At 37.9% G+C, this 13,943-nt stretch overlaps 1 protein-coding gene across 1 annotated transcript; it reads right to left on the bottom strand.

Moving 5' to 3' along the window:
• Positions 1 to 444: 444 nt before the first annotated feature.
• On the bottom strand, positions 445 to 5,976 carry SOCS5 (suppressor of cytokine signaling 5). The gene is made up of 2 exons (XM_059832849.1): positions 5,957 to 5,976; positions 445 to 3,456 (listed from the first exon to the last, which is right to left on the bottom strand). Exon 2 carries the CDS (start codon positions 3,442 to 3,444, stop codon positions 1,834 to 1,836), a length of 1,611 nt encoding a protein of 536 aa, XP_059688832.1. The 5' UTR covers positions 3,445 to 3,456; positions 5,957 to 5,976; the 3' UTR covers positions 445 to 1,833.
• Positions 5,977 to 13,943: the final 7,967 nt, after the last annotated feature.

The following is a 13,943-nucleotide window of genomic DNA, read 5'->3' as shown; positions in this document are numbered from 1 at the left end:
AAAATACTCTAAAAGTGAACAAATGCCACTGCTGTACTGTCAATTTACAGGAATAACCATTCCTTACTCAGTGGGGTGTATCAAAACATTAAGCTTAGCAGTTAGCTATATAACAAGCTGAAACACCTTCAGCAACCATTACAGGGGATCAATAATGTTTTAGAATACTTTTGCTTAGCATTTATCCTTTACATTACAAAAACTGTAAAATACTCTATGCTTGCAGAAAAGTCCATTACTTTGCAGTGACTACAGAAACGTTATTCAATGGTGTACACTGTTAGGCTTCCGATAAGCATGTAACAAAACCCAGGAATATGGTGTGCTGAACAACCAATATTCAACTGCACAGTATTTGTGCATTACCTATACTAAGTACTAAGAAAAGCCTATTAAAAATTCAGTTAACTGCTACAAGTTACATGAATATATAAAAACAGAGCAGATCTACAAGTATAACACTGAACATACTGTACTTTATTAGCACAAAAAGCCAGAACAAGGCACAGCAAGCAGAAAAATACATCAATAGAAGGGTTAGTGTAGCATACAAGAATAACGTTTATTGTACTTGCAGCCAAAATGTTCCCTACCTCACACAGGTCACTGCCATAGAGAAGTAAGTAATAACATAGCGTAGCAGCTGGTAAAGAAACTAGGGAGCACTCATAATTGGTACAAAACATTAAACAGGGGTCAGGGCATTCCAACAAAACTTTAGTGCAAAAGTGTCTAAGACAGAACTATTTTAAGTTCCATCTCCAATTAAATAAGCAAACAGAACTTAGAATCTTGTTTCCAAGTAATCTGTTGAAACTATAATCAGTGCATATTACTTTAAAACATTTTTAAAAGCACAAATGGAAAGATATTTACAAATAAAGTGTAACAGTACCTTTGAAACCTGACATTTATTTCAGATATGTCAGATTTTGTATTCTGATTAGAATAATTCAACCACTTGTAATTTTCTCCATAAAAATATCAAATGACTTTAAATAATTCAGCATTTTTTCTCTTAACTATTACCTTCCATTGTAAGTTACTAGCAGTCAGGCCACCAAATTCCGTTTCTGAAAAAATGCAACCTTTTGTTTCATGGCAATAATCTAATCCTGTGTCCTGCCACTGAATTAGTAATTCACGCTGGAAGGTATTTAACTGTCCAAGACAGTATTACTTTTGCTAACAATGCCACTTAAATCTCCAAGTGTTTAAAATAGAATTACAGTACTGAGCAGGCATATTCAAGTCTTAATGATTAGGAAACCTTATACACTGAGAAAAGCATGATTCATCTGTTAGCATCAAAACACCATTAACTCTTAATGGACTGCTTCTAACAAACTGCTTTTCATTAAAAGAAAATACTCATAGTCACTAGTATTTGGAAACTTGTTTGTGAGCTAAATTAGTACTTTGAGCAGTGGAAAGTTTTCAAGAAGATCATTTAAAAAAAATACTTCAAATATTAGGAAAAATGCTCCTCTAATAAAGCCTTTCTTTATTAGCATTACATGAATGCCCCATGGAAAATGCCTCATAGTTTCTTCATCCAATTACTACAGCTATAAAAGGGAAACAAAATATTTAGAGATTAGCAAAAATATTTTCATTAGGCCTTAATGAAAAACGTGCGGAATTGTGTCTGCTTATTGTTTCCAAGAGGCATCACAACTTAGTTTGATTAACAGCAGGCAGCATCTGACAGGATACTAACACTCAGCTTAAATAGAGTATTGCAGAAAAGCTAGACGTTGTTGGTGCGCTCGCTGCAGTTAAACTGTAACACACACAAAAAAGCATATTCTAGAAGCTTATTCTGATTTCCGTTTACTTTGCTTTTATAGGTTCCCGCTCCAGCCATCGCACCCTGACTTTTTGTTTATAGTGATACTCCTTTAGAAAGTCTTGCAACATTGAGGGTAGAGGAAGGTCATCAATTCCGTCATATGTAGTGCACCTGCAGATTACTGCCCGGCAGATATACTGCAGACTAAAGGGGAAAGTCCTGTTCAGAGATACAGTAAGTAATGGTTCAAAGAACATGCAAGAGCTAGGGTCTTTGTAGTGTTCCAGAAGCCCTGTAACAGTGGAGGAGTGAAACACACAGGGATCGTGGGCATCGAAACTAAAGTTGTGATTCCACTGCTCAATGCGTGCATGTAGCGATCTGTTATAACGACGGAAGCTCACAGAGAAGAGGTAGTCCTCCTGCGCAGAATCCCTGAGCAAAAAAGTGCCTTCGGGTTTACCCTCCAGAAGTGCTTCTGCTTCATAGCGGTCCATCACACCCCAGTAACATGGGTTACCTGTGATCTGAAGTAAGTCTGGCACAAGGCAATGGATGTAATCAATTTGAGTATGCACTTTCCAAGCCCCCTGCCTGCTGATATGGCCATGGCTCTCTCCAGACATCTGACGCTGCTTCTGCCTGCGTGACTGCAGACAAAGCGTTGTTGTGTCCTCTTCAGAGTCACAGTTCCCTGGAGGTGTTATGTTTTTGTCCCCGGTCAGTTCAGTCATACCAGGGGCTAACTTTGGTCCCAGTTTATACAATGGATTAACCTGTGCTGTAGCTTCAAAAGTATGTATTTGGGCATTGGGAGGGGGATCAACCCCTTCTTCAATACTAAGTCTACGTCTCTCTCTGAGCCTGTCTTCTTCATCTTCTGTGGAAACCAAGGAAGGATCAAACGTGTCAAAAAAAGTTGAATGAGGACTCACAGGCGCTGTGTGTTGTTTAATCAGGTGCCACTTCTGAGCCAGATCTGAGCCTGCAGGAAAGGGGCATTTCTCAAGCATTAGTTCAGAGAGATGGATCTTTCTTTTGTTAGAAAAGAGAGGTTTGGACTGTTTGCTGTAAGTTCTCATGGGAAAACACAGCCCAACAGTATCTTGTAGACGTTGTCGCAGAGAACGGCTACCTACTGTCCTGTTTGATACTGCATCCATATCATGGACAGAGCTCACCCCGTACCTTCTCTCCCTCCTCTGCAAACCACTTCGTGTTCTGCCAAACCTTTTTTCAGTATCCAAGGAGCTCTGGGTTTTGGTAGAGCAGGAATGCTTCTTCTTCCCACCCCAAGGAGCATGCCGAGAGTAAGAATCCCTTCGAGCAAGTCTAGCTCCTGTGGTGACACAGGAGTCATTCTCTTTCTCAATGCTTATTTCAACAATCTGAGGAATTTCTGTGACACAGTTTTGGTTCCGCCTTGCCGAATTCTTTGAAGGACTTAAACCTAATTGCAAGGCAATGTTTTCTCTCAAAGGGCTGCTGGGTTGCTGTTGAGCCAAATCAGTTATCTGGATAGCTTTCTCTTTAGCAGATGAGCAACTACTGGAGTTCAGAACTACATTTTCACTTTGGCTTCCACCCTCATGACTGAAAAGATTCTGGCACCTGTATTTGAAATTGTTCCACATCTTTCCCACTTTATCCATGGATTACGTTATCTAAATTCAAGAGGAGAAGAAATATTAAAATACAGTTTAAAAAAAATTAGGATACATCTTCAGTTATCAATTAAGTTACAGACACAAGACAACTGTTAATTAAACACACTACATTTGAAAAAGTGCCCTAGTGTTTGTATGGTTATGTGAAAGTGACATGCATCACACCATTTTGGTATTTAGAAAAATCACCATGAAGAAAATGTTCGGAAAATTACAAACATTTTATATACAAGCAGGCCCTCCCATTTTTCTGTAGCACATAGGTAGGTCTGCATAGCTGTATTTGATGGACAGGAAATATGCAGTCTAAAATTCTTCATTTTAGGAAGAATGTATAAGTCGTATGTAAGGTATGACTCCCTGATAAGCTTCCAATAAGCAGCAGTAAAACAGATCCTGAAAAAGAACTATTCAAGTCACTCCAAACTATGAGAGCAGTTAGTGAAATCCAACAAGTGCACTGCAAATGTCCAGATACACCATCTAACAGGAAAAGCTCCAGCTGCAGGTCAGAAAAATTCCAAGCTACAACTGACAAGATTAAAAAAAAATTAGCACAAAAATAGAAATTTAGGGGAAAAAAAGGCATTCAGCATTCTTAGATGAGGCAATCATCAAAAGACAAGGAAAGGCAGTAAGGTATCAGCAGAATTTTAGAATTATGAAGTCTATGATATATTAATAAAAGCCATACATATGAAACATCTAAAAAAATCCCCAACTGTCTGGCTTTATTACTTAAGATATAAAAGAATGAAAAAGCCCAAGGAGCTTTTCTATCTTTAGTAAGAGCACTTAAAAGAAAGCAGCTCTGCAGCAGAAACACGATGACAGTGAATCATGAAGATACTGTAAAAAGATAAAAACATTAGCAGTGTGTATTCTGCAACTACTTCTTTAGCAACCGAGTTTGATAATTGGAACAAGACTGCCAAAAACACAGGACTGCCCTAGGACAGAGAGAAACAGGCTAATTCTGTACTAAAAAAAGTCAGGCAATGCCAAGCTAAATTAGATCTAATTAAGTTCTGAGAGAAGCGCTAAACTTAAAGGACTAAAACATGTCATCTTATCTAATTTAACTCTTACTGGAAATTGATCTGTTCTTTGGGAAGATATTATTTTGAAGCAACAGTCCCCTGTTGCTGCAGTTCTTTTCTGTTCACAGCTAGAAAGGAATCTGCAGCAGTGATTGAATGCTCTCATGAAATAATGTGGATGATAAACAAGTAAGCAATACTCTAGCGATCCAGTCTAGAAGTCCCTTAAGACAGAAGCACAGCTGTAAGCCCATGACTTTATAGCAGAATCCACTGAGACTGGGGAAGACTCAGAGGTATAGCTTACATGAGAATCATGAAAGGATAATGAACATGAAACACCTAACTGTTATAGGAACAGAAAGCAAAAGGAGTGAAAGCTTTCTTCCCCACCCCCTCCTCAGATATTTCAGCAAACCCAGCAAGCTAGGTATCTACATCCAATTGCATAAAATAAAAATAAAATAAATTCTTCAGAATTTAGTGTGGATGCGGGGGGGGGGGGGGGGGGGGGGGCGGCGCGGGGAGGGCGGGAAGGTGGGGAAATCAGGCCTTAACAGTCTCTGGAGATTACTGGTACAAGTTACCCAGAACACAGTGCTAATGACAATCTGAAGAACACCCAAGTAATTATGAAGGAGGAAGACACTTGCAGAGAAACGTTACACGTAGAAGATGCTATAGAGTTCTGTGCATACGTAAAAGCAAAAGTGTGTAAGCAAACAACACAGGAATGTCTTCCTGATTTAAAAAAAAAAAATTCCTAAATATGTTTTTTCTGGAGTTCTCTGGACCAAGCTGGGAGACCGGGGGAGCTCTAAGAGCAGCAGAACTAATAAAGTCAGATCACGTACAGATTTGTAGGAACAATACAACCATGTATCATGCCATCGCAATAATTATAGCTGTTTGCAGTGTCTCAGAATATCCACACTGACCAGGAGGCAGCATATGTTTGCTGGCTGCCAGCCTGTCAACACAGTATATATAAGGATGACTTCTACCCACTTTTCTCTCAAGTTGTACATTTCTTTCTCTTCCTAGTCACAGAGATGTTTAAAATTCTTGGGAAGGGAAAAGGAAGAGAGAGTATATAACCTCCATTCCCTTGGGAAATCAGGCTAGAAACAGTACACATCTTTGCAACAATGAACTGGAATTACTTTTCTAACCGAACAGTCATACACTATTCATTGGTGTCTTTTATTCTAAAATTGCTCATTATTGCTCTTCCTTTGCACTATTAGTCTAGAATGTCTTTAGACTGTTAGATGGGTGGAAAATTCTCTACACTTGCCCAGAAAGCTTCAAGAACAAAGAAAAAACAAACAAGAAAATCCCCCACCCACAAAACCCCCACCGTACTGACTTGACAGACTGTACTTTTCTTCAAAAGTTAAATTTAAAAAGTTAACTACTTTTTGTCACACTCAAGAGAATATAGATACCCTTCTTACCCAGAAAAGCATACGAATCTCTGTCTTGTCTTGAGAATATACCTCAACATGAACTTGCTAGATTCCTTCTCCGAGTTGTGGACATGATTACTACAAAGAGAAAAACGGTACTTTTATTAGTTGTTAGAATATATTTTCATTTAGATATTTACTTTTAGTAAAATATCCCTTTGATAACCAGTGACTAATTATATCTTAAATGTGTGCATGGAACTGCCTGCTTATTATGTATTTTTAATGCATAGTAACATAAACAAAAAGCTTCACAGAACTTTTTTTCATCCATTAACAACAATTGCCAATTAAAAGTCCAGGGAGGACCCTCAAATGAGGCTTTTGAGAACCAAGAGCGAAGCCATGGCATCTGAATCATTGAAATGCCAGACAAAAAGGGCATACTCAGGCCTGTAAAAATGGTTTCCCCACATTTTGTTCTCAAGCCCAAAGCAGTGGTTCCCAAGTTGTGGTTGGCAGTGATGTTAGATCACCTCATGCTGCCTCTCCTCCTTGTTTCCAGCTGCTACATCACATCAAAAGGCAGCTAAAAATACACACTTTTCTAATATTACTTTTCCAGGTAAGCAACTGCTGTACTTGCCACAAGGATGTTATATGATTGTGAAGCAAGAGGAATATGAACCATGATTCTAAAAATGGGAAAGTAAGTGGAATACAAGACAAGTTCTTTATTAGAAGAGTAGGTCAGCACTTCCCTAAAATAATCATCATTGTTTTTCAGAAATCCAAGAGGAGGTAAGGGATTTAGTATGCTCGCACCACTGTCAGAAGTTTAACAGTAACAGGACAGAGGACAATAATTTGCTTTTCCACACTAGAACCAAGCCCAGGACAGCAAGAAGAGTTAACAGAAAACATTGGGAACTTATGTTAAAGCTTTACATGCAGAACAGGAAGAAAAATATTCAAGTATGATGCATATTTACTGGAATAAAAAACTATAGGGTTGAGCAAGCACTAGGTGAATAGTAAAAGTTAATATTCCTAGGCAGAAACTCCAGAGTAATGTCAGAAAAGTATTAAACATTATTACTTTCCATTCACCTCTGGAAGCACTAAAATTGCTGAAGCATTTTTAAAAGTTAGGCCATACCACTACTATTGAAAGATTCCATAAAAGTAAACTTTCCAGAGAACAACAGAGTTACAAGTACAAAATCTTAGTACAAAACAAAGATTAAAGCAAAAGTAAAGTTCTTTGGAACTTTAACATTTACACCCATTTCTTTTTTCTCCCATATGTTCCTAGCAAGTCTACAAACACAAGACAGTAAAACCTACTATAATTGGTCCAGAGCAAGGCCTTAACAGAGCAAACGAAAGGTAAAGTTGCTAGAATAAGGGCTATACAATTTTCCATAAAGCCTTACTTAAAACATTAGGTCATTCAGGCCTCTGAAGACATAACTGCATTCCAAATAAAACCAGTAATGCTGTTTAACTGGGGACAGGTGGCAAAGGGGCTGCATACTAACCATTTTAACTCATTAAAAATACAAAAAGGACACAGAAGCTTATCCTGAAATCTCATGCTTAACGGTACTTATCTTAACTTTATATACCACTGTTGTTCCTCAGTTCTGCTCAGAAACATGAACAGTCAATGTACCACCTCTCTCATCACCATTGCTAGCCAGCTGACACAGCCTGCTGGCCAAGCTGTCCGGTGGCTCCAGGAGGGAGTGGTTGCTTTAGGAACCATTCTTCGCTAATGAAAAACAGTTTCTTGAATTTGGGTGCCTGGCTCAGTTAAACTTCTCAGCCTTATGTTAGAATAAAACTTGAGTCATTGGTAAAGTATTTAATATTCAAACTAGTAATTTTAAATTAGTTTAAATCAATGTGCAACAGATGTGTGGTTTCACAAATTTCTTGCTAACGTTGACAAAATACAAATTACTTCTGAACTGGCCCTAAAGCCATCACGGTTTTATGAAGAAGCATTGCCAGTGGTTATTTTAGCCTAAATAAATTTAGTTCCACCAAAATCCACAAACTGAATTCATCAGTTTGTAGATTTTTCTAAAGAAAAGGAAAAGTCATACTAATGTTCCTAAAACAACCTCTTTTCAACTAAAAATTACTTCTATCTACTTTAAACTGGTTAAAAAAAAATAGCAGGTAGTAAGCACTCTACAGGGATTACAGAAGAAATGAGCAGTAGTATCTTAACACTATATTCCCCTTTGCAGTAAATTTAAAGACATTCAAAGCCATGAAGTTTGCCTGAGTGTATTCTTCAAGTATTCTGAGTGTAAAAATGATGAAACTACAAAGAGAGCTAGGAAAACCATTCATGTAATACTATTTAAATCAAGGCAACAGTTACAATCCTGAAATACCACATATTAATAGATTACTGTGAAAACTCAGACTGCTCTTTCCAGAAGTGTCACAAGATCTAGCCAGAGCTTTCCGCCTGTGACTTCCTAGGAGGAACATTCAAAGCCAAGGTTGCGCTCTGTCCTAAAGATAATACATTTGTTTCACTCTCACAGTGTTACCCAATTTAAAAAAATCAGTTTAGATGGTAAATTACATTCAAAATATTAAACTCCTAAAAATGTACCATCTTCACAAAAGCTGATACACTGCATGATGTATGACATTACAAAACAGGTGTAGTGTGATTATTTCAAAAACAAGAATCTACAAGATTCTTTGTTTTGGTATTTTCAACAGGATGATAGCTTCAAAACATTGAAAGATAACAAGGACAAACCATTGAAGGAAAACAAAACCAGACAGTTCTTACAAGTCAAAAAACCAATAACCTGAAAGGGGAGGCAAGAAGGGAGGAAGAGAAATCACAGTGTCTCTGCTCCTTGCACACTGGTTCAATGCTGGCATAAGCCTACACAGGCAAGCAGGCTAACACACTCAGTGACACTGGGGCACAACACCTTGGACCACGGAGGTAGAAGTAAAAGGAATGGAGGGAGACTACGCTTCTATTTGGATTGTTCCTTACTTTAAAATGATTCACTAAGCAGTGATGAGAAACTCCATTATTAAAGATGTTTGCTTCCATTAAGGTATGCTTGCTGAAGACATTAATGTCCTATTTGCACATTACCAAATGCCTGCTATAGGCTACTGCTCCTAGGGATGCACTAACAAAGCTGCTCACATAAGCACTCCTTAACCTTATTCAGTCAAAATGAATAAGGCTGGCAAATACCTACTGTTCAAAGTAACCCACTTGAGGAAGGAAGAACGGGCAATACTAAGGATTGATTACAAAGCAATTTCCTCCCTTCTAATACACATTCCAGAAGTAATGAATTACTACTGTAATACTAAAGACAACATTTCTTAAAAAACAAGGAATATGTTGGCTTAAGTAAAACTATGCATTTTTCTACACACACAAAAAAATGTGCTCACTGCAGACAGTTTGAAGAACTGATTTAGAGGGCTGGAAGGAAGAGGTGGCTGTTATTTTTTGAACTAGACAAGGTAAAAGGGCCAAGTGTCTCAAGTGTTCAGGAAAGCCTTATTAGGGCAAAGTACTACTGTTTTTTTCCTACCAGGCTCTGATAATTTGGAAATGCAATTGTGTAGGGAGAAGAATCTGAAGGTCTGAACCCCCAAATCAAAACTCAAACCTGCCAAGAAGAGGTAAAGGATACTGAGCTGTAATTCCAACAACACATAAAATTGGCATAAGTCAGCACTGCAACCAAAAGAAATGGCGTCAGTCTCTTCCTGGCCACCTGTGCTGGGGCAGGAGGTGGTCTGCACACCATATGGCTGCTCAGTCAACCAGCTCAAGGAACTGATCCAGACTAAAATGAATTCTCAGAAAAAGTCTCAATCATTTACTCCATCTGATTTATGACTTCTGTATAAACATTCATGTTAACACAAGGGAAGAGCGGATGAGGAGGGAGGAAGCAGCAGGAGGGCAAGACTGCTTCCCTCCACAGCAGCACTGATTTGTTCTGCTCACAATATTAAGACCTTAGATGGCTACTTTGAAGAGAAATTTCAGTTTGAAGCCTGTATATTAATCAACTGCGTGGCTCTGGCTGCGAAGAGAGAGATTAGGACTATTTAAGCTGCTGCTTTGAACATTTATGTTGAAAGTCCAGCCACTGAAAACGTTTACTTCAAAAATAAAATGCTGAGTTGGCTTGATGAGTCCTGCTAAAACACAGGGAAAGTTACAAGTTTCAAGGACTTAAGCTGGCAGACTGTCAAGTCAAAGAAAAATAATGATATTTTGCCATTGTTCCAACCTGAAAGTAAGAAGTAATCTCCTCCCCCTCCTTGGTGCAGAGTCACAATGAGCAAAAAACAGTCTTAGCTTGGATAGCTGATGTTCTGCCCGTTTCTTTCCAAGCAGCTTGCAAGCCCCTTAGTAGGCTTTGGGGTTCAAAAAGGACAATGTCAGGACTACATGTGTTCACATGTTAGATTACAAAATACTGTAGAGTTGCCATCCGTTTCTTTTCTGTTCAGAAAATCTAAAATCCCTGAAACAGAAAAAACATCAATGGAAGAACAGAACATGAACAACACTGAACCATAAATAAAGAGACACTTGTTTCTGAAGTACTCTTTTTGCTATACTTACACAAGTCTAGTGGATAATAATACAACCATCATGAACAAAGCTAGTACTTCTAATTATATAAGGATCACAGAACTACACATAGCAAGCACAAGTTTCAGATATTAATACAGAAATAATGCTATACAGATCTATGGAGAACTCCACATACCGGTAGATACCTATGGCAGAAGCTCTGCAAATTCAAGACAATGAAGCATATTAATTCCAAGTAAAGACACCCTCAAACCATTTAGGCAGTATCCTGATGGCCACTCATCATAACATGTAAATCCACACAAGCAACATTAAACTGAAGCAGTTTTCTTTAAATTACCTCCAAACACCCTAAGTAGGCAACTCATAACTTCACCTTATCATTTGAAAAAGTAAAAGAAAAAGAATTAAGTTAGTAAAGTAAGGTACCCGCTATGGAAGAGAACTCTAGGTGACTCGCTGAAATAATGTTTTCTGTACTGCTATGTTTAACTCTCCTCAAACAGAAGCTGCCAATATACTTTTTTTAATTTCATGTGGGCAGAATAAATGGTTCCAGTCAGTGTTCAAGTATGGCAGCCCTCTTGATGACCTCTGCAAAAGCCGTAAGTACTATGAGAAAAAGTTATGGAGCTCTCCCCTAGCAGGGCAGAATTTGTTTCTACTTTTAAGAACACTAATGAAGCATATTGTTCCCTATCAAGTTCTAGAATATAAATAGGTCTCAAATTGATATTGAGTGTGATCTAACGGTTACTCATATGTAATTCTTGGGAGTTCTGAGTTAAGGAAAGGAAATTGGAAGCAAAGTTGAAAAGACGGGTCAGTCATATCCCACATCCTTGACTAGCTCAGTAGAAACACCAATTTAAGATATTTTGTAAACAGAGCATTTCATTCAATTGCAAATAGGAACTGTTTGCAAAATAGCCTCTGTTCTGGGGTCAATTTATACTGTTTTAACAGTCTTAGTTCTTCTCACTACATTTTTCAAAACCTCAACAGCCTGCCTAATACCTCTCCCGTCATCACAGTACCCTTGCCCCCCCCAGCTTACAAGCATCTCCTTTACACACAGAGCTCTTTTCATGCACCCAGCTACTTCCCATGTTTCCCTTCTATCTGACCAAGCAAAAGATCATATTCTCTAATACAAACTAGCTAGCTGCCACCGCTTAAAACTGATAAAAACAAAGTTCTACTTGTCATTCTCTAGTGATGTATCTACAATGGTGACTACACAGGAAAAAGCAGTACTGCTATTCATGCAATTCGCAAAACATATTAAAAAAGCCACCTTTCTTTCACATTTGAGTGAAATGGAGCCAAAGTTCAAAAGTTTCTAGAACCACAACTGAGAAGAGTGACAGCCTAAGCTGTGATTTCTTAGGAACTGCAATTAAAGAAGTTAGTGTTAACGTGAAGATTAAATACTGCTACATGCACTTTAAAAAAAAAAAAAAAAAAAAAAATCAATCTCTTGCACTATGAGTTGCTCAGTTCATAAATTTGCCATTTCTGATGAAAATAAAAAACCCACTGAGGTTTTATGCATAGCATCTGTATTTTTTGGTCACTGTGAACATTACTGGAACAAAGTACTTGATAGTAGGAAGGTCATACGCACATAAAAAGACAAGAAAACTCAGGAAAATTCCACAACTGAATATGAGCTTCTCTTTGCAACAACAGAAATTACTTGAAATGTTTAAAATATGAAACATTTAATTATAATTTATAGTACAACTATATTAATGGATGACCTGTAAATTGGTCAACCTCCCTTGTGCTACGGCAATACTGATTAAACTTCAAGCTACTGGGGAGGAAATTGCTGGACCAGCCTGTTGTCTTATCTAGCTACAGCTACGCTCTATATGAAGTAGAAGGTGGCCTAGGATGGACAGTTCTGATAGCATCCACAAATTTATAACGTGACCTTCATAATGACTTAACTCCCAATTTACATTCTTTCATGCCAGAAGTCTAACAAGTAAACTCTACCACTATAGCACCACTGGCAATCTTAGATCAGTTTCTGTATAAAATATGCTTTCATAAAATAGAAGCATATTTGAATATCTGCAAAATGAGACCAGAGGATTTAACCTGCAAAGTATTTGGCAAGCAAGGAGTTAAAATCCTGCCTAAGACTACCCCACAGCTGCTGTCAGCAGTCAGGCTTGTCAAGAGAAGCTCTGGGCTGTCTTGACAAGACTAATTGGCAGCAAGCACCTGGTTCCCTAGGCTGGGCCAGGGTAGCTAAAAGAATATAAACCCTGCAAAGAAGGAGAAGCAGCTGGAAGGCTGCCAGCAGGTCTAGCCTGTTTCATGTTTTCACTTTGATCCACAGGCAACTTTATCCTAGACTACATCCAGTTAGAGCTATCAGAAACATTTTTCTGCAACTTCCCAGCTGAAAGGAACCCATGCTTTATGGTTCTGTACCTGCAAGCTCTGCCACTGAGCACCCACCAAGCCTTGCTGTGCAGGGTCACACTGCGGCACAGCCAACTGCAACATCAACACTGTTATTAAATTGCAGCGGAATTGAAATTTTGGTTTTCAAATGCCACCAAAAATTAGCTTAAGGCGTTATTATAACTTTAAAATTACGGACTAATATGCCAGGAAATCAAAACTAAGACTGTCCTGAATATTCCATATCCTGGATATAAAGCATGTGCAATGACAGCTTACGACACACAGCAAATTACAGTGCGTCTTTAAAGAAAGGAAAAAAAAGTAAGAAAAAACCCCAACATTCTGGAAACTAGCTAAAAGTAGGCTGCACAAGGAACTTCAAGTGGGACTTCCAGAAGTGTGAAAAGACACCTAGAACATATTTTGACCTCTACTAGGAATCATGGTTTCAGTGAATTTGGAGCTTTCTGAAATTCTGCCCTTTATTTTTTTCACAATATTAAAACTCAAGCAAAAAAAAAAAATTAAAGCATTAGCCTTGCAGGTTCAACCCCTGAGGTAGGGAGATTTTTCTTACAAGTAAGGGAAAAAATGTATCAGTTTGTTAGCTTAGCAGAATTTTATATTATTGAACCAACAAGTATCTAATTATATATACACACAAAAAAATATAAAATATATACGACATGAATATACTTCAGATTTTTTTTTTGTGCAAGACAGTGTAAGTATAAATATTGAAAAGTCAGAACTAAACTTCTTTAAAGCAAAGTTCTCAGCAGAGACTTTATCTATGCCTCTGCCAAGTTTCATGTTTTAGGCTTTTTACTTTTAGCTTGCTAGTCAAGAATTCCAACAATGTACAGTAGCATGAATATTTCCATAACTTAAATAACTGGAGATTTAGAAGTGTTAAAAGGCAAAGTCAGTACTTGTACATGGTCTCTGTATGAAAAACATTTCAACCTATGATCCTATTTCAATCATAGAATG

Source organism: Gavia stellata, chromosome 2 (genome assembly GCF_030936135.1).
Source record: "Gavia stellata isolate bGavSte3 chromosome 2, bGavSte3.hap2, whole genome shotgun sequence".
In the NCBI taxonomy this organism is placed as follows: Eukaryota; Metazoa; Chordata; class Aves; order Gaviiformes; family Gaviidae; genus Gavia; species Gavia stellata.
The sequence above is the reverse complement of the archived record's forward strand: the minus strand, read 5'-3'. Positions and strand labels throughout refer to the sequence as shown.

What these genes read in the sequence shown, in the direction of transcription:
- SOCS5 (XM_059832849.1), bottom strand. Translation starts at nt 3,444, where the DNA reads ATGGATAAAGTGGGAAAGATGTGGAACAATTTCAAATACAGGTGCCAG.